The following is a 21,987-nucleotide window of genomic DNA, read 5'->3' as shown; positions in this document are numbered from 1 at the left end:
GTGGGCTTCTCACAAGTCCTTCTGTCTCTATTCTGAAGCCCTCTGCCCCAAATATTCATCTGTGGTTATCAGAATGATCTTTCAAAGTTATAAACCGAATCAGCTCACTCTTTCCCATTCACAAGCCCCATGACTTACAGCACAATGGCAATGAATCCAAATGACCTTTCCTGTAGCGTTCCTTCTCTGACCCCATTTCTTGCTACTTCCCTCACTTCCTCTATGCAGGTCACATGATCCTTCTATCAGGTCCTATCATAATTTCAAGATGCTGCAATGATTATTTCCTGCTCATGTTCTGTCACTCAGGTCTCAGCTTTGGTCAGCTTTTTCCAGAAACTCCCTTGTCAAGAAGCTCTACAGACCGCTTAGTTACTCTCCAGCACAAACACTAACTGGCTAGCCTCTACTGCTGCTTTGCCTGTTCTTTATGTCTTTGCTACGTATCTCTGATCACAGGAACAAATCTCCATGACTACAGCATCAGTCAACAGTGTTGACAGCTGCTAAGTCCCATGGCTAGGATAGTTACCATCTTGCTACAAGTAAACGCTCAACAACTGTTTTCTACATAATAAGGAAGCATATAAAACATAAAGTACATTCACACTGGGGATGGAAGATGTGCCTGCTGCCCTAATACACGATCTTGAAATATTAAAGGCATAAGAAGGCTATTGTCAGTAATGCCACAAGATAAATCTAGTACAGGGAAAAAGAAAACAAAGAACTGACCTTTAAGTTGCAGCAAAAACAACACAAAACACAGGTAATGTCAAAGTTTATTCACATAAAGTTTAATCAGTCAAGTTAATGAAAATATCAAAAATTTTGAGTTAGTTATGGCAGCAGAAATGTAAGTTTTGTTGCAGATAACACACATTTGGCATTTCTGTCGAGAAGCTATGCTGCCGAGAGAGCAATTGCATTAAACCTTAACTCATCGGGGTCACGCTCCATGAACTTCTTGCACACTTCTATGGCATCCTATGGGAGAAAAGTATAGGTTTTCAATTTGTAGATTCTTTATGTTTCTAATTTACACTAATTTTATACCGAAGACTTCTTTTTTCAATATGAAATAAAAACTAAAAATGTCAAAGAATAAAAATAAAATAAATAAATAAAACTAATTTGCTTAGCATAAAATACAGCAAATCCTGTTACCACCTTCCCCTGCCTGCTTCCAGGACTGAGGGTCAAATCCAGAATCTTGGCAAGCACTCTCCTGAAGCCCTGCCCCCTCTCCATTTTCAGAGTCTCACCAAGTAGTTCTGGCTGATCTTAAACTCACTCTGCAGTCAGGCAGGTCAATTCCCATTCCTCTTTTCTAATTTTTCCAAGTAGCATAGTTATTAATCTCTCCATGAAAACCAGCTGATGAATACTCTTCCTTGAAACCTTTTAACCCATGAGGCATGATAACACAGTCTTTAATCGTTGGTAGGCAGATTCTTTGAGTTCAAGGCCAGCCTGGTCCACACAGCCAGTTTCCAGGCTAGCCAGTGTTGTTTACATAATGAGACTGTCTCAGAACTCAACAAAATTCAAAAAACAACTTTTAACCCGAAAATTCCATAATTCCTTGATGCTAAGCCACATAACTTGTTCCCATTAAAGAACTCTAAAATCAGGGATCAAGTCACAACTAACGTATCTTGGCTTTAACAGAATATGACCTAGAAATAAGCAACTCAGTTTGATCTGTTCAAGGCTCAGTTTGCTCACGCAGAGCTCTGCTAGGCTCTGGCTTGCATAGTTTTAAGACTGATTCAAGAGTTTGTGTGGGGATTTTCTAAAAAGATCAAGGACCAAGAAGCATCCACAAGAGGGGAAAAAAAAAAAAAAAAACAACAGTCAATATAGAGTCCAAAAGGTCAGAAAAGGCTAAAGCGGACCAGTTCTTTTACTGTTACCTCTAACAACGTCTCATCACTAGTTTTCCCGTGGTTGATTGGAAATGGTTTCCGTCCATCTGTGGAAGACAAACAAATAGGTAAATTCTTGTTTTTACCAGAGAATATATCTTACCTTCCATTTCCTCTCCTACAGTGAATCAAGGAGAGATAGATAGTTTAAGTACTATATCTTAAAACAGGGATTTTCAAATATGTAACCTATAGCTTTAGCTTCCACCAAATGTTAACAGTTAGTATATTTAAACAATCCACATTTCAAGTAACTAACACCGACCCAGAGCAGCAGCTGTCTCCATGTCTGAGTTTCTTCATTTCAATAGTACTTTACAAGGCTGCTCTTTCTTTCCTCAATGCATCATTTCAATAGGTACTTTACAAGGCTGCACTTTCTTTCCTCAATGCATCATTTCAATAGGTACTTTACAAGGCTGCACTTTCTTTCCTCAATGCATCATTTCAATAGGTACTTTACATGGCTGCACTTTCTTTTCCTCAATGCATTAGTGGGGCTTCTCTGGGTTACCGCTTGATGGTTCCCTGGCATTTACAGTACACATTTTAACTAGGATATGTTTTCTGCTTTGTGTATAGGTCCCTACAAAAAAAGAATTCCCAATTGGCCTATAATAAGTTCCTCCCTGCCCCCCGAGACAGGGTTTTTCTGTGTAGCCCTGGCCATCCTGGAACTCGGTGATGTGCCTGCTGGGATTAAAGGCACATGCCTCCACTGCCCAGTATGATTTTCACTCTTAAAGAGACAAATACTTTTTAACTTCAAAAAACTAAGTAAGAATGGCATGATTTTATGAATGAAAAAACAACTACTGTGGCTTGAGTACTACTGATGAAAGTAACAATTTACAACCTAGAACTATTTACTATTTACGCAAATTCACCATCATCTTCAATAAGCTAGTACTTTTCAATATTATTAAAAAAAGTTCACAATGACAAAAGTCAATGCTAATCAAGAGAACTGATCCATATCCAAATCTATAACCTCCCACACAGTGAGATCTTGTTTCAAAAACAAAAATAAACACAACAGTAAAACAGTCTTATGACAGATGCTCATTTCTCAGTAGCCCTCCATCCTGCCGCTGTAAGAGTAGATTATATGCATTACAGCCTACCATACAACTAAATCATTTTACCATTTTACCTTTTCATTTTTATGTAAAGGCAAAATAATGCAGGCTTCCCTCCTGAACTAATAGTAATAAACTAATGTGTCTATTTCCCTGCATTGTATCATTTATACTCTAATATCTTATTAGACTCTAGTGAAGCAATAAACTCTCCTGAATGTTCTTTCATAAACAGTTTAGAATAATGTAGAATTTCAATCAACCTTATTAAGAGGACATATTAAATAATTGCTCTTAAGATGTCAAAGAAGCAAAATGAAGCTATACTATTTCATTCCAGCATCAGTTTAGAGCGAAGCTAATGCTGGGGCTGGACAGCCAGCCTGCAGGTGGATTTGTTACTGACGTTGTGAGGCACTGGGGGCTGACCTAAGCGTACCACATGTGCTAGAAACGCTCACCGAGCTCTGCCCTGGATCCTCTTCTAATCTGAGGTGGAAACTCACTGCCTTCACCAGACTGACCTTGGTACACTCTGTAACCCAGGTAAGACTTGAATTTATCATCCTCCTGCCTCAGCTTCCCTAGCAGCTAGGATCTCAGGCCCGCACCACCAGGTTTGGCTCTAATTTTATATATCTGTTAAGGATGGTAATGACTGGCCAGACACAGTGACATGCACCTTTAATCCCAACACTTGGGAGGTAGAGGCAGGTACATCTCTGTGAGTTTGAAGACAGCCAGGCTATCTAGTTAGACCCTCTCTAAAAAGAAGAGGGGATAACATGATGAGAAATTACGTATTTATTATAGTCTCAAAAGATCTCCTGAAATAATATCTACTCGTTGCTTATTAATAAACATGGAATAATTATTAATCAGCAGTGTAGTAGAAAAATCAGACCGATTCTAACTAAACCAAGTGACAAAAATTAGCATCGTCAAAAATGACGGAAATGGGCAATGCCTTAGGATGTAGCCTCATTGCTGTTATATTCTTGCCCCAAAACACATACATCATGAGGAAAGAGCAGACAACACAGATCGAAGGAACACCGGTCTTAGCCTCTTAAAAATGTCAATGACACAAAAGACAATAAAAAGTTGAAGAACTTTTGGGATTTAGTGAGACAATGATACACAAAGGGTCATAATTCTAGGCTGACTTCAGAACCTCTAAATGGCATTACTCTGATAAATGCATAGCCAGATCCTTAGGTAATAATGTATCAATGCTGATTTCAAATGGCAACTGCAGAGAAAACTACCTCTTTTCAGGAAATACTCAAAAACCTATTAAAAGATACTACAGCATCGTGTCTGTAACATTTTTTCAAATGTTTCAGAAATACTAAGAGGATCTGCCAAACCTAGGAGAAAGGTAAATGGGAGAATATACTATTCTAATTTCCATAAATATCCAAAACTATTCAAAAATATAATTTTTGAAGTTTACTTTTTAAAGGCAATAATTTATCAGTTAACATTTTTATGTTTGCTTATTCTGTCTACTTGGAATTTGCCACTGAACTCCAAACTGCAAATTTATTCAGGAGTGATTCATCTTTAAATATACTAGGAACTTACAGAGGCCTTAAGGAAAAGAAATCATAATTAAAAACCAGAAATAACTTGGTCCTTCCCATCAGTTAACCTGACAACTTAGGAAAGAGAAAATAAGTAAGACTGCAATACACTGCCCTGTAGGAATCACCTGCGTCACCCAACAACCAGATGTCTTAAAAACAAGACGACGCTGGGTGAGGAGCTCAGCCTCAGACTGCTTGCCTAGCGCATATGAGGCCCCAGGTGCAATCCCAAGAGCCACTTTAAATAGCTGTTTTCTTAAAAATTGTATTCTCTTAATCTCTTTTTATTCACAAATTCAGTATGAATTATTCAGCTTGCTCAACATTTTATTTTGAGTTTGTTAGAAGCATTAATGTCATTCCCATTGGATAACAGCCTACTTTTGTGGAAGGAATCAGCAACTGCATATTTATTTGTTTTGCACCCACCCCAACTCTCTCCAACAGTTTCACGACTGTGGCTTTCTTTACATTTCTACATTTCTTTAAATGCACTTTTGAAGCTCTAATCTCAACAGACCTCTAACATATACAGTCGTGTATATTTAAAATGCTAATGTGTGCGCACACGTGCATGACCACGTGCATACAGGCTGACAGAGGGCACAATATCCCTTGGCGCTGGAGTCATGGGAGGCTGTGAGCTGCCTGACATAGGTGCTGGGGACTTGAACTTGGTTTTATGCAAGAACAGTGTGTCTTCCTGTTAACCTCTGGGCCACCTCTCCAGTCTGAGATTACCTTTGATGTATGTGTTTCCTTCTAACTGCCCCATTAGCCTTTAGGCTAAGAGAACAATTTGACCAACCAAATTGAGGGCTTTGGGATTTTTTTCTTTTTTCTTTTTTGTTTTACTATCTTTCTATTTTTTTTTTTCTGTTGTTGTTGTTGTGTTGAGACAGGGTTTCTCTGTGTAGCCCTGGCTGTCCTGGAACTCACTCTGTAGACCAGGCTAGCCTCAAACTCCCAGAGATCTGCCTGCCTCTACCTCTGTCTCCCGAGTGCTGCAATTAAAGGCGTGTGCCACCACCGCCCAGCTGACGAGTTTTCATTATTATTTTGTTTTCAATGACTCTTTTGCTACTAAATGTCTGTGCACCACATGCATGCCTGGTGCCGGCGGAGGCCAGAAGAGGGTGTCACGTCAGATCCCTTGGAACTGGAGTCACAGTTCCTTTGGAGTCCCACGTGGGTGATGGGGACTGGAGCTCTAGAGGAGCCAGTGCTCTCCCTTCTCCCCAGCACACCCCAGCCCCATGGGGTTTTACTACCACTCTTTCCTCCTCACTGCTCTTCCCCAAACAGCTCAGATGTTCCTGTCTTTTCTACCAATTCTCTCATTTTCAATGCCACCATCACTTTTATAAATCTAGGAGTATACATTATAGTCACTGTTTCTCTAGCAATTTCAGTAAATAAAGTGAGAACAGTCCCTTTTACAACAAATAGAGCCTGGTCATTTCTCTCCCCAGGATAAATTAAAATAGTTCTTACCTAATTCATAGAGATGCCCATCTACATGAACTAACGCAATAAAATGAAGATCTACTTTCTCATCTATACTTGGTGCCTGGAATAGGAGGGAAAAATATATTATGTACATTAGTAGCTAAGCAAATCAATCAAGTACAAATAAGTGTATATAAATAATATAAAATGACAGAAGACAACATTTATCCAGTATAATTCAGGGCCAATTACTGATGGGATGCAGAGAATGGCCACGTGATGTTTATGACACCATGCTCATCATCAACAGTAAAACACATCACTTAAGTCTCACCCAGTGTGGAAACTGAACATTTTGTTTAACTTGAATTCACACTGTCAGCATAAGATGCTGTGCATGTGCACAGCATATGGACAATGTATACTGCTCACTGAAATGAATGAGTGAACTGATTTAAACATCAAAATATAAGTGTTAAGATATTTTTCTTAATTCTTGAAGTTAGAAACTCTTTTGAAGTTAAATTTTAGGATACCAGAAAGTGAGCTGTCTGTTGTTTGAACTTAAAAATCTCGTGCTTTGAACAATGCAGTGTAAACAATCATTCTAGATTCAGGAAGCTTTTAAATGAATAGATGAAGGAAATGTCCTAATGATTACGAATGGAGAAAAGAAAAACTAATATACAATAAACTGTAACCTGTATTTCTTTCTTTTCTTTAACTCTTAATGAACAACTTGCTATTTAAACTATACCTCCATTTCCTTAGCTTATCAAACTCAATTTACACAAGCAATATTCACATTTCCTAGACATTTGAATTCACTTAGGTAAAGTTAATATACAAACTGGCATTTTATGATATGTAGTAAATATATTAGTTATTTACCAAATCTAAATAAAATGAAGAGCACTCACAGCTAAATATATGTGGAACTTCAATTGTATGAAGCAAAAATTTCCAAGTAGCTTAAATCAAATTTTGTTTTACATTACCTATTTTAAGTAACACAGTATTTTATAACTCAAAGGCTGTTATTTTCACCTTCAAATAACTATATATCTTTCAATAGTTTAATGTAAATACTTTTGATGCAGAAATTAAAGTTGCAGAACAACCATTACTTTTTATTCATTGCTACTTTATTTCGTAAGGCATACAGAATGCCTAAGTGTTTACTGACATGATGACTTAATCTTATTCTTCTGAAATTATTTCCCTTGAGCTTTGAATAAAACAAAGTTTTCAGAAACTGATATGCAAACTAATTCTCATTCATTTCAGTCCAGAACTAAATAATTTCACAGTCGGTATAAATCAAAACTTCATAGTTTTATCACCACCCATGACTGTACTCCTCTTTACTACAAACCCCTCTAATGACAGGAACTGTCATTATTTGGAGACTATTTCACTAATATGACAGTTTCGTAGAGTCATGTTTCTTTTTTTTAAAGAATTATTTATTATGTATGCAACATTCCTTCCATGTATGTATGCATGCCAGAAGAGGGCACCAGATCTCATTATAGATGGCTGAGAGCCACCATGTGGTTGCTGGGAATTGAACTCAGGACCTCTGGAAGAGCAGTCAGTGCTCTTAACCGCTGAACCATCTCTCCAGCCCTGAGTCATATTGAGCCTAAAACATGTCTTGTGTTTTCCATTATGCTGGACAAAAGCCTAACCATTCTTGAATCTAATAGTTCTACAAATATTTAAAGTCAGTCTTTACTTCTCTGTCAAAACCACATTTGTGATTACTCAATCTTGTATTATTTTATCAGTGACTAGGAGAGAATCTGGTCTTTTCAAGACTGAGCCAAGGCAAACCATTTATAAATTCATTAAAAAACAGAAATGCTACACCTTAACTGAGACTATCAAGTATCTGAAGTCTTTGAGACATTATTTCATTCAGACACTGATATGCAAACTAATTCTCATTCATTTGAACAATTTCTCTTAATAACTAAACATCATATAGCCTCCATTTTTCATATTTGCCAATAAGGTGGAAGGTCACTAGAGGTTAAAAAATCTTCCGCTGGAGTTGGGGACTTGAATGTGCACCCAATACCTGGGAGCTCATCTGTTTTCAGGTTTAAATGATTATTGAGCTTAGAGTTGTAGCTGAGTGCACTGGGATTTTAAGAACGCTCGTCTGTGTACCACATGCATGCAGTGCCTGTATGCACATCCGTGTACCACAGGCATTCAGTGCCTGTATGCAGTCCGTGTACCACATTCATTCAGTGACTGTATGCACATCCGTGTACCACATGCATGCAGTGCCTGTATGCACGTCTGTGTACCACATTCATTCAGTGACTGTATGCAGTCCGTGTACCACATGCATGCAGTGCCTGTATGCAGTCCGTGTACCACATGCATGCATTGCCTCCAGATGTCAGAAGGGAGTGTCTGATTCCCTGGCTGGAATTATAGAAGGTTGTGAGCCACCATGTGGGTACTGTGAATTGAACCCCAGTTTTTGAAACTGTAACCTGTGTTCTTAACCAGTGAGCCATTTCTCCAGCCCCACCCCCTTGAAGTTTAAATGCATGTGTGAAAATATTTGTGAACTGTTAAACACTATATAAACCTTACATATCGTTATAATATTAATACATCATCACAACTGTAAGGAAGTACCAAATCTAATGAAGCAAAATATGTGCAATGTCCCTTTTTAAGTAAAAATGAACATTAAAATCCAAATCTCAAGCCAAGAGTGCTGGCACATGCCTATAATCGCAGCACTTAACAAGCTAAGGCTGAACGATCAAGACTTTGAGGCTAGTCTGAGTAGCACAGCCAAGATCCTGTCTTAAAACAAAAAGCAGCAGAAAAAGCCTTCCAACTTGTCATAATAGGTAAATGTTTCAACTTTCCTGAAAACCTCATTATTTCTGGTAAGCTTTATCCTTTGACCAATCCCATTAGTCTGAGAGTCTAATGTCTGCAATCATTCAACTGCCCAACAAGTATTCCAGGAAACCCAAGAGTAAGCAAGCAGAAAATTCCAGCATGTCTTCCTGTTTAAAAATAGTCATCATATAACTATAGCACATATGAAAAACAGAAGCTATAGATTGGTAAGGCTTGCCTACTTTTTTTCTATCTTCTAAATCCTCAATTTAGAAGGTTTCTCATTAATCCCAAAGAACTAAAAAGTGATATAATCAATGCATTCATTAATTACTAAATATAAATTTCACATCAGAAAAAGGTTTAAGGTATAATCATAGGGTACTTCATCTATACCAGGCACTGATGGAATGCTGTATTTGTATTGGTCAATTAATCAGACAACTCCAGTCAGATAGCTTTATATGCTCATATGCATCTTACACTCAAGAATACAGAGTAAAAAGGTAACACATCTTAGTAACACATTTGAATGGCTAGCAAGTGATGGTTCCTGGACGACAACCCATGCAGTGCAGCTCCAGTCCATGTTCTTAAGCACTAAGTATGCTATGGAAGCATTTACAAAGTGATAAGGCAATGAAATTAATATGCAGCAACAAACAACAATACACAAAAACAAAACTGCAAATGCTAAATAACATGCTCATTTATATTTATAATTTTTAAATACAGAAGGAATTATTCATACACAGAATTAAGTGAACTGTTCCCCAGTCAGAATGCATTAGACTGCACTCTGTTCTAATTCACCTTTATCTCCAACTGTGTCAACAGTGTACAGCGCAGTGGCGAAGCACACATATCAAATGGATGAATAAATAAAAAGGACAAATGAATGTTGTAATCTGGTTAGGAGACGAGAGGGAGAGAAAGGGAAGGAGGGAGGGAGGGAGAGAGGGAGAGGGGGGGAGAGAGAGAGAGAGAGAGAGAGAGAGAGAGAGAGAGAGAGAGAGAGGGGAATAATAAGCAGTCTGTTGATATTCAGCACAAATGGAACTATGTGATGACCACACTGATATTTGGTGGAAGCAAAGGATAAAGAAAACTGCTGGCGTTTGAAGATAGCTTTAAAAGGGTAAATGAGGGGGGAAGAAAGGGTATTTGACATTTAGCTGCTTTTAAATGCTACAATGTATGCATATTTTGACTTCCTCTTGCTTCAAATGCTGCAATGAGTTATAGAAATAACAAGTTTCTATGATGCTTGGCACACTAAAGCTTTCAGACATCGCATTTCTAGGTGGGCTCTGTCCAACCACAGCCATTGCCTTCAGTAGCTTAGAACATCACAAAGACAAGAGCTTGGTTGCTTCATTCTGTAGTTTATTTTAATGTCTGAGAACTACTGGAATTCTATCACCTTGGATATTTAAGGCCTTATGTATATGCATATTATAATAGTTGGCTGATACTTTTAGATTATGAGAGAAGTAAAATTTGTAGGACACCTATATTAATACACAAGGAGCAAATCTCCATCTCTTACTTGGAAAAGATCTTTTCAAACTGAGTTGGCAGGAAAGATTGGATCAAGATTAAACCAAGTACCTGAGCCACATCAAGGAGTAAAATAGCTTAGATGCAACACGCTACACCATGGAGGGTTTAGATTGAGAACAGAGTAAGTAAAGTGATCCAAAGCATAGCAAAAGACTAGTCATGCTCAGAAATATGAAAAAAAAAATAAAGGAATAGATGGCAAAGAACTCAGAGGGTACATAGCATTTGTTGACCTAACTTACCTAAGTGAAATCAGAAAGCCGAAGGGTAAGGAAACAGGCACTCACTTTAACAATTCATAGGAACTTAGTGTTCTCACAATGCCAATCAGTATTCATCAACAGGCACGTACCCTTACATTCACAGGATATGGAGCGGAAAGATGGATGTTCACCAAGGCACGGGCAAACGTCAAGCAAGACTGCAGAGCATGGAGGTTTGCTTGCAATCTTATTGGAGTAGAAAAAGCCAATGGTTGAGTGAACCAAGAGAAAAGCACTTTAAAGACTGAAGACGCTTAAGGAAAAACAAACACACAAACAAAAAGACTGCCCTTGTCACTGGGAGAAGAGATGGAAGATTGACTACACTTACAACAGAATGGAGACCCAAAGATGGTAGGCGTAAGAAGGGTCGCCAGCGACGAAGACGGAGAGATGGACTGGTAGCCTTTGCAGGGCCTACATGGTTACGTTTGACCCAGGGCAGGGATGCATGGTGACACAATGATGAGGCCTTCGCTCTGCAGTGGCTAGAATGAGGCTGTGATGAGGATGGCGAGGAGGACTACATAATTAAAAGAGAGAATACTTCACTTAGACCACGTTACTGGGTTGATCATTTATCCTTAAAAGCAACGTATGGTCATACTTGTATTCATATGGTCGAGTACTTTTAATAATTGTATTCTAGTAAAGGATCACGTATGAATGTTGCTTAAAGTGGGTAAAGTGGGTATTTATAATAAGCACAAGGTTGTTACATAACTTTTTAAGTGCACATCTGAAAATTTACATATCCTCATTTTCATTGCACAGACTCATAAAACTAAAGATTTAAAAGCCACTAAAATAGTATCACTATATATATACATATATATGGCTTTAAAAATGTAACACAAAATCCATGAAACATAGACAAGTCACATAAAGAACAAAAGTGGAAAGAAAACCCAACCATAATAGGCATTGGTTAAAAACAATTATTTAGAGAGTATAAACTTGAATGAGAAGAAATAAACCCTAAAAATTATAAACAAGAGTAAAGCTAACCCCTCTGGAGGTGATGGCCTCAATCATCTGACAACCCTCGGTATTAGCTGACAAGTTACAAGGAAGGCATTATAGCCTCTTCCCATCTTGTAAGTGAACAGGAACATTACACAAAATGTGCACCCTTTACTTTACGCCAGGTACTCTCTGAAGCACTACATATCTATCAGTTCATAGTCTTCCATGAGTCCATGGGATCATTCCAACTATACTCATATCTTACAGTCAGAGAAAGCAGAGCGCAAGTGGGGGAAGTGACAGAACCTCAGTCATGCTGGCAGCATGCGGAAGGACTGTAGCTAAACCCAAGAGATGACATCTACAGCTCAGTGGTCTGGGTCACCAGCAAAGGGCCTCCATGGCCAAGAGAAAGGCTCTGGTGCCAGCTTTTATTAGTTACAGTGAGCCAGGTGTTAACTGTCTTAAGATAGATCCTGGGGGATAACTTCCCAAATGCTGTTGTTCCACAAAATATACGTAGAAGATGTAAAACTGACTTATCAGCGGTAATCCAGTTAGCTTTACATTGTCACTTTCAACAGACGCAACAGTGTTTGTGATTCATGTCTAATCCGACAAAGCCATCACCAGTCTAACTACTGTGAGAAGAAATAAAAAGGAGAGAGTCCAGTTCTTTGGTGATAACATATTACAGCAGCATTAGGAAAGTGACTTTAGCTTGAAATGATCTCCAAAACTCTTCAGACCCTTAACAATCTATGATCTGTGTTGGTACTCTTGATCTATGTGAGCTACATGCTAGCCTAGAACAAAACAGTCATTTTTCAAGGTTTAAGAAAAGCTCATCTTATCAGTTAGCATTTATAATATTAACCATCCACCAGAAATATATAAAAGAATTCTATACTTGACTCCGTATGGGAATAAAGGTGAATATAATAATGTCTGCTCTCATTGACTGATGTATTCAGCCTGAGCTTATTCAAATGAGAGGCAAAGGGAAGAAGAGAAAAGGCAAATTAGTGGAAGGGGGAATGGAGTAAGGAGTGAGACGGAGGGACAGACTAAAGAGTAGTAGAGACGGACAAAGAACCACCCCAGAGTTACACAGCGACATAATGCCGGGAGGCTGTAGAGATGAAATGGAGAAAGGTATTCTGCCAAGAATTCACAGTGAAAAACACACAACAAATAGGGACAAGTAGAACATATTCAAGAATAGGTCTGGGAATTGATTTTTACCTTTCAATCTAACAGGTTAAGTGTTATTTTTCCATGACGCTGGCTAAAGACATGGGATTTCTAGGTTAGATACAATTTTCCTATTCATAGCACAAGGGGGATTCACAGTCTATGTGCAGTCACAGGAGGACATAAAGAAGACCAAGAAGGTTGCTACATGCACAGTAGGCTGCATGGCAAGAGAGGAACGCTAAGTTGGAGGAGGCCGCTGTTCCACAGCAGGCAGTAGGCAAAGAAGCACTCTGTCCTAGAGGCTGGCACACTCTCATTCCTTTAAGCTGCTGACTACATGCACACCTTTAGGTATTAATGGCTTCACTCTTACATTTTCTAAAACAATTTTGGAGCATTTGTTTTTGTGACTTCAAATTTACCAAGTTACAAGAACACAAATGATACAGGAGAATCCAGATAGGCCTTTGATGCTCCACATGCTTTATCATTTGTACTTAGCACCGTCGTCCTCATAACTTTTCTTCCTGAGACTAGCTGAGAGTGAACAACACCCAGTTATTGTATGGTAGCCAGTATTTTCACCCATAAGCAAAAATATCTCTTTATATCAATGAAGGAATGGCTCCAGAAATGCTGGCATAGAAATGCTGATATAGAAAACTCTGTGGATACTCAAATCTCTAATGCAAAATCTTGTAACAGTGCTTCCATATAACCTGCATGCATGCACATACTCAGTCACCTCAATTACTTCTTACAACACCCCAAACAATACCAACCCATGGAAAGTTATCGTACTGTACCATTTAGAGAATAATGACAAAAATGTCTGCAGATCTTTAATGCGTGCACTTTGGTGGGGGGGGGGACTCAAAACAGGATTTCACTGTGTAGCCCCGCCTGCCCTTAAACTCACAGAGATCCACCTGCCTCTAACAGGCACACTTTAATGTATGTTTTTGTTAATCGTGTGCATGACTGTGTGTTATGCACAAGCTCAGGCACAAGGGTGCAGGTACCTCTGGAGGTCAGAAGGCGGCATCAGATCTCTTGGAACTGGAGTTAATGCTTGGTTGTGAGACATCTGAATTGGGTTCTAGGAATCAAACTTAGGTCCTCTGCAATAGTACACTCTCTTAGCCCCTAAATCATCTCTTTAGCTCTGAGGCACATATTTTTGAAAATTATTTTTGATCTACAGTTGACTGAAACTACAGTAGATATGATTAATATAGAAGGTCAACTAAGTATAAATCAAGGAAACCTCACATAGTCATAATGCAATTATCACCCATGCTTCTCTACTAGCACAATACTTCGGTCTAATCTCCAACTCACATGTTAATTTTATTGTCTTCCAAGGTCTGCAGGAGGCTGGGCAGAGGGGCACAGACCTGTACTGCCACAGGAGGATCACTTGAGTTCAGAAGTTCTGGGTGTCCGTGTGCTATGCTGATAGGATGTCCACATTAAATTTGGGATTGATATGGTGACTTCCCCAGACTGAAGCACCACCAGCTTCTCTAAGGAGGGTCAGAAATGGAACAGACAGGGACTAGCAGGGAATTCATAATTTATTATGGTTCTTTAGGAATCATTTGATCTGTAACATTTCCAGCAGTCTTTGTCTTTACAACATGCTAACATTTTCTAAAAATAATATTTTTTTTAAATAAATGTACATGGCACTTGTTTCCTACAGATATCAGAAGGTCTTAGATACCTGGAGCAAGGGTTACAGGTAGGTACTGGGAACCAAAATTGACTCCTTTCAAAGAATGGTAAACACTCTCAGCCACAGGGCCATCATCTCTCCAGTCCCTTTCCTATATTTTAATGGCCATCTTTCTGTGCATTTTATTTCAAATGACCGTCTTGTAAACATCATATACTTGAGTCATGTTTTTCTTTTTTTTCTTTTTGATTAACTCAGTGTATTTATAAAATGAAAACTCCTATCATAATACTTTTTACTAGAAAAAATAAATAGAACAGACATTGGATCTATTCAAAGTACATATTCACTTTGGTAGACTTCAGTGTAGGACAGTTCATCACAAGCACATTTGCCCTTAGTGCCCCAGAGCCAACCAGCTTCCAAGCCAATGGTTAATCATTTTTAACAGATTTTATAGTGTTGATATCTAGTCATTCTACATCATCTTCAGCCAAGCTCTGGGCACTTACAGTGCTCTGACTAATGGCTGAAAGCTTGGTCAGAAGCATCTGGAACCCTGGTGCTGGAAGAGTCTGCTGGAACACTTGTAGCAGCTCTGAGGCTGTCCCACCAAGTCATGTTTTTCAACCAAGATGATAATCTTTCTTCCAATTTACATGTCTACATTTAAATGACTTACATTTTATTAACTGCATGTCATTTTCCCCCTGCGGTTGGATTATAAGCTATATTGTTAATTCTGTTTTCTCCATTTATTCTTTGTTCCATTGTGCCTTTAAATATTATTTTTGTTCTCGATTCTACTTATGTTTACTATGGTATGCTTATAAATAAAAAAAAAACTTTTAGCAACTGTCTTAGACTTTATTGTTAAATTTCTTTAATCACGGTGTTCTTTTGTTGTTATTGTTGTATGGTTTTTCAAGATAGGGTTTCTCCGTGTAGCCCTGGCTGTCCTGGAACTTGCTCTGTAGACCAACTCAGAAATTCACCTGTCTTTGCCTCCAGAATGCTGGGACTAAAGGCATGGGCCACCACCTGGCTGCTGTGTTCTTCAAATAAAAGCACACAACTTGATCCACACTATTGGAACATCACAGCAGTATTATCAAAATATTTTCTTCCATTCTTTGTATTATCATCAAATATTTTTACATATGGTATAGACTTCCAATGTGTGGTTACTGTTTATTTAGACAACTTATTCTTCATTTTTGCTTTGGAGATAAGGTCTCACAATAAAGCCCAAGTTGGCCTCACATTTGAGATGCTACTGCCTCAGCCTCCTGGGATACAGGTGAGTGCCACTGTGCCTGGCTGCACAATTACATTTTAGTGCAATTAAAAGAAAAAATGTAGCTGGAAAGATGGCTCAGGTGTCAATACCTACTACTCTTGTTCAATTCCCAGCACCCACATCAGACAGTTCACAACCACCTGTGATTCTAGCTCCATTGGGACCTGATGCCCTGGCTACTGCAGGCAGCTGCACCCATGTGCGCATATGTGTACACACACACACACACGTGTACACACACACACACACACACACACACAAAGTTAAAAATAAAAATAAATTTTAAGAAATACGTTTTAATTACCTTTCCTTGTCCCATCTCCAGTACTTGCCAATTTCTGCATAGGTCCGATTATTCCTGCTATCACAATGCTTCTGCATGGAGGAATTCTTTTCTATTTCTTAGAGTGGAAACAAACTGGGAATGAGTTCTCTTCATTTTTTGTTATAAAGGTTTGTTCTCCTTTTCAAAAGGCCTTTTCACTGAATTCTTCCAGTACTTTAAAAAATAGTAGCTTATTTTGTCCTAACTTAAATAATTTCTAATGAGAAATCTGCCATAATTCTTAGCTTATTGGTATCTAATATACCTTTTGCTTCTGGGTCTTCTAAGTAGCTTGAACATTTTTTACTTTTGTTTTCTTAAGTATGAATATTTGATATCTGGGAGAGTGGCTGATGACAGGAATATTTATTCTACAGTATCTCTAAAGTTCCTGAATATGTGGTTTGATGTCTTCAGTTATTTTTGAAAAAAACAAAAACAAAAACAAAAAACAGGCAACCACTGATTCTTCTGATGCTTTCTACCCAAACGTGTCACCTCCTTACTGCCTCCCTCTTACCTCTCTCTGCCTTTACCCAGGACTCCACTTCTACATCTTAACCATTTGAGAATGCCTATGGCTCCGAGATACCTTTCTTTTATTATTATTTATTATTCTTATTATTATTTATTATTATTATTATTATTAGAGAAACTAATTGGATCTTCAGAAACAAGTGGTTACATATTGGAAATAAATACCATAAATTGAACAGAGCATACTGAATGCTTTTTAAAAAGAATTTTAGCTTCTTATATCATGGTTATTGCTCATTAATAAAATATTCATTTGCTTACAACTGAGTAAGTATATCAGGCTATTTTTTGGTACCTTTAAAAATTTTTTTCTTAGTTACTTTTATTTACATGCATGTAGGTCTGTCTATGCGAATGTATGTCACACGAGTGCAATGCCCATAGACGCCACGGTAACTGATCCTCTGCAACTGCAGTTACACAGATATGGGCTCGGGAAAGATATGGTCCTCTGGGAGAGTAGCAGGCGCTCTTAGCCTCTGAGTCACTCTGACCCACAAAGTGTTCTTTTAATATTAGAACCATCCCTGAGTCTTAAATTGTACACAGAAAGAAAAACAAAAACCTCTTTAGGGATGGTGAATATAGTAAAAAAGATTACAAATACATAATCCTCTGAAGATACATACATGTGTCTAGGTGGAGATAATATATGTTCATATAAAGCTTCTAAACCTTAAAATCAAAATTACAATTTAATTCTAAATGAATTCCTGCAATTTCAGGTTAGATTCCAGCACAATGCACTGCATTAAAGGAAATTTAAAGCTGGAACTTAAAATAGAAAAATGAAGTCAGACCCATGCAAGGGATAAAAACTATCCCCGTTCAGTTGGCAAAGAAGTCAAAATCAGGCACAAGTTAGAAAGGAAACATATAAAATAGCACTACCAACTCCAGTGTTCACAAGAGCAGCTTCCTTCACTGATGGAGCTGACGCCCACGGCCTCCAGACACTCTTTCCTGACACTCTCCCATGCAGGTTCAACAATCGGGTTTCTGATTTTTAATGTCACATGAAATTTGAATTTATTGTTGTCAAGCTAAACTAAGTTTCGGAAATTCTTTTCATTTTGAAAATAGCTTCAAATACGATTTTCACTAAGTGCAAATTCTCATCCTAACACTGCCCTGTGATCTATAAAGTCAGAACACAAGAGAAAAATCTTACTCTCTCCATGCACGTCAGTCTGTTTATATACCTAAGGCAGTCTTAGATGGAGGAAGGACATCTAGTTAGATCTGAAAGGAGGAACTGCTGACTTCAGTATAGATGTTTCCCTTACAGAAACAGTTTGGCACTCCCATTTCTAAGACAGAAGGAGAAAAGGGGAATGTAAGGCCTCCGCTCAGAGACTGCAGTGGAGAAGAAACAGTGAAAGATGAGAGACCACCATGGATACATGAGGACGGAGGCTCATGGCAGTGTTTCTCAGTGTGAAGAACCAAATGGAAGGAAACAGCCTCCACTTTATTCCACTGCTGTAGGAACTCCTTCAGCCAATAACCTTTACGATACCGACCCACTTTGGGTGTGGTCTCATGTACTATGAGTGCACAAGAAAAGCGTGTGCAGTCTTCTTTCTGCTAGATTCGGTTCCCAGTTCCCAGCACACACAGAGGTCTGCAGGTTGCTACCCTTCCTGTGAGTTTATCCCACAGATAAATAAACTTTCATTACACTCTGCTCCAGACTATTGTGGCACTCTCTGACACCAGTACACTCCAGGCCTTGTAAAAGTATGGAAAATAGGTTATGCAAAGTAAAGTAAAATTTCAAAATAAGCAGAAAATTAGTTTCAAGTTTTAAAAAGAACATATTTTAATTTTAGCATGTGTGTGTCTGCACGTGAGTTCGGTACTTGAGGAGGGTTTCAGATACGCTGGAGCTTGGGCTGCCCACGGGTCGTATGCCACCTGACATGGGTGCTGGAAACCAAACTTAGTAGATGCTATTGCTGAGCCATCTCTCCAGCCTCTATAATTCTAAACTTGTTGATAAAACTGGATTTACATACCTTAACTACATTTTGCTGCTTCCATTTGTCTCTTTCAAGATAATCGGGAATTTAAACTCTACATAGGAACTAAGTACTTCCTAGTAGCCCTTTCTTGCCTAGCAGAGGAAAGAAGACAAGAATTCAAAGACGGTTATAAATAGCACTTTGCCTTAGGTATGCAGAAACTGTCTTTGACTAAATGGAATGATTTCTGCTATGCTTCAGGGCCAGTGAGATGGCTCAAGAGGCACAGGCCTAATGACCTAAGTCTCATTCCTGGGTGAAAGGAAAGAAGTGACTTCAAAAAGGTGGCTTCTGACTTCCACACATGACCTGGTATACCCTCACATCATGCAGGTGCACACAAAATAAAGGCAATAAGATATTCTAAAACCGTAAACGTTTTCAGTTTGCAACAGAGCCATGAACTGTATCTACTCAATTAATAAACTTGTCTACACACTGTAAACTTGTGTCCTACATTGACAATACACACTTAGCTAAGTCAAAAGTCAACTAGATTTTGATTGGGTCTGTCTGTAACACACAGACACACACACACAAACACACACACAGACTGGGTCTTTCTGTTACAGACACACACACACAAACACACACACAGACTGGGTCTGTCTGTTACACACACACACACACACACACACACACTAATAGGGTCTGTCTGTTACTTACACACACATACACACATACACACACAACTTAATTACTATAATTGTAGGGATAAGTCCCGCCCCTTAGGGGGCGTGTTCGCCTCGGGCTAATGTTTGCATATATATTTGGCGAGCGTGCTCCCAGCTGCTGCTTCTGCTTTCCTGGTCTCCACAGGAACGGTGGTTCTGTAAGTCTATTAAAGCTGTATATATATACATATATATATGTATGTATGTATTTACAATCTGTCTGCATTCGTTTACGCCGTTACATATAATCTCTCCATCTGTTGATTTAACCAATCAAGGATTGAAAATTATATACTTTTCTTATTATTCTCTAACTCTAATATCTATTAGTAAGCAATCCACAGATGATTTTAAGAATACAAGAAAATATGTATAGATTATATGTAAATACTATAAACCATTGTACTCAGAGGACATATAAAATGAATAACAAATAAAAGTTAAATAAACATTTTACACAAGGAATCTGTTATCTAGAGTGTTCCTAGAACCAATCTGTCTACCAGAAATACTGAGAGATTCAACTGTGTGTGGTATATTCTAATTATATAAACCTATCTGCTACTATATACTTGAAATCAAAACATTACCCAAAGATTAAATAGACTTGATTTTAAAAGTCAACAACACTAACAAGGCCAGATTACATTATACTTTCATTAAATATTAAATTTAATTTGTGACTTAAATTCATTTCACAAACTTACTAAAGATCTTTAAGAGTCATTAGAAAGGAAACATTATTTCCCTCTGTCAAAAAGCAAAATTTAAAAATAAAATTTAACACTGGTATCAAAATATACTATTTACAATGAAAGAATTTAAAAATCCAAGCCGGGCAATGGTGGCACACGCCTTTAATCCCAACACTCAGGAGGCAGAGCCAGGGGGAATCTCTGTAAGTTCGAGACCAGCCGGTCTACAGAGCTAGTTCCAGGACAGGCTCCAAAGCCACAGAGAAACCCTGTCTCCAAAAAAAAAAAAAAAAAAAATTGAAAATCCATTTTAAAAGGGAACATTAAAAGAATTTAATACTAGCATTAGCCACGCTCAAAGTCATTAGTGGCTGAAATAAAAGACCTCTGAAGACAAAAACTATTTCTTATTCATATTTACAATGCAGTCTCTGACGCAGAACAAGCTCAATTCAGTTCCTTAGTGGCCAAGAGATGGAAGAACAATTCACCTTATGAACTGAAAACCTTAACAATGTGAATCCGTTTAATCACAACTAAGAGAAACTTCTTTGGGAGAATCTGCAATGAACACTTCGGTAAAAAAATGATATTTACTAAAGTCTATTTTTACTTTGAAAAACTAAAAATATAAACATCAAAATTGAAAAACTGGAAAGTAATTTATGATTTACTTGCCTGAAAGTATGCAAAGAATTATTTCTAAAAAAGTTTTGAATAAGAAAATATTCATACTAAGATATGAAGAAAGCTCCTTTTTCTTAACTGTTTAGATTATGCTAAAAGGCTGGAATTAAGTATGTAACTAAATGCTAAATGTATTTTTGTAAACTTTTGATTTTGGCATGTTTATTTAAAAGCATAATAAAATAATATGCTTTTGTACGCTAAAAAAATAAAAATAATTACATGGAGGTTCTTTGGCAAACGACACGAAAATAGTCTGAAGGCAAAGTACACTTGGATTTTTCTTTCTTGTCTCCATGTATAACTTGCAGACTTTTTTCATTACTGCACTGTGGACTATTCATTAACAAATAAAAATACTCATGTCATCAAAAGCATCATTTTTCCCTGTTTTCTTTTATTATTTAGATATTTTTCTCCGCTCCCCTCCTTTCCTCCCTGCTCTCTGCCTCCCTCTTCCCCTTCAACTCTCTCCCATGGTCCTCATGCTCCCAATTTACTCAGAAGATCTTATCTTTTTTCCCCTTCCCATATAGATTAGTGTTGGGAACTGTGAACCCCCAGATCCTGAATTTCCTGAAAACAACTTGTTTTCCAGACCTGAGTGCATCCAGCTGCTCTGGGCACGAGACCCTTAGGAGTTCCTGATGGCAGGAGAATGGTTTGTGGTGTGTCTGGCTGGGGCGTGGCTATCTCTATATAAGCTGCCCCTGAACACAATAAAAAGAGCATTCTTGGAGCATTCCTGTTTCAAGGATTCTGGCATCAAGGATGACCTGTGTCTCTGTCCGTGAGTCCTTGTATGTTTCAATCCTCAGCCCCTTGCCAGGTTTACTAACTGTATGGTGTTGCACAGAGCACAGATGGGCGTGGTGCTCTACAGAGTAGATCCATGTATGTCTCTCTTAGGGTCCTCTTTGTTGTCTAGGTTCTCTGGGATTGTCAATTGTAGGCTGGTTTTCTTTGCTATATGTCTAAAAGCCACTTATGAGTACATATTATATTTGTCTTTCTGGGTCTGGATTACCTCACTCAATATATTTTCTAGATCCATCCATTTGCCAGAAAATTTCAAGATGTCATTTTTTTCCATTGTGTAGTACTCCATTGTGTAAATGTACCACATTTTCCTTATCCATTCTTCGGTCGAGGGGCATCT

At 38.1% G+C, this 21,987-nt stretch overlaps 1 protein-coding gene across 2 annotated transcripts in view; it reads right to left on the bottom strand.

The window, feature by feature from the left end:
• Positions 1–765: 765 nt before the first annotated feature.
• Positions 766–21,987, bottom strand: part of Uchl3 (ubiquitin C-terminal hydrolase L3) — a 42,022-nt gene continuing 20,800 nt past the window's right edge. The window contains exons 7-10 of one of the 2 annotated variants that reach the window (XM_026788379.1): positions 11,077–11,268; positions 6,091–6,166; positions 1,917–1,975; positions 766–987 (exon numbers count right to left, since the gene is read on the bottom strand). In XM_026788379.1, the coding sequence (XP_026644180.1) occupies positions 904–987; positions 1,917–1,975; positions 6,091–6,166; positions 11,077–11,268 (411 nt within the window). In that variant the 3' untranslated portion in view covers positions 766–903. The remainder of the gene's footprint in view (positions 988–1,916; positions 1,976–6,090; positions 6,167–11,076; positions 11,269–21,987) is intronic. The other variant, XM_005365364.2, reaches the window with a different exon arrangement.

This window comes from Microtus ochrogaster, unplaced genomic scaffold, assembly GCF_000317375.1.
Source record: "Microtus ochrogaster isolate Prairie Vole_2 unplaced genomic scaffold, MicOch1.0 UNK2, whole genome shotgun sequence".
NCBI classification, from domain to species: domain Eukaryota; kingdom Metazoa; phylum Chordata; class Mammalia; order Rodentia; family Cricetidae; genus Microtus; species Microtus ochrogaster.
The sequence above is the reverse complement of the archived record's forward strand: the minus strand, read 5'-3'. Positions and strand labels throughout refer to the sequence as shown.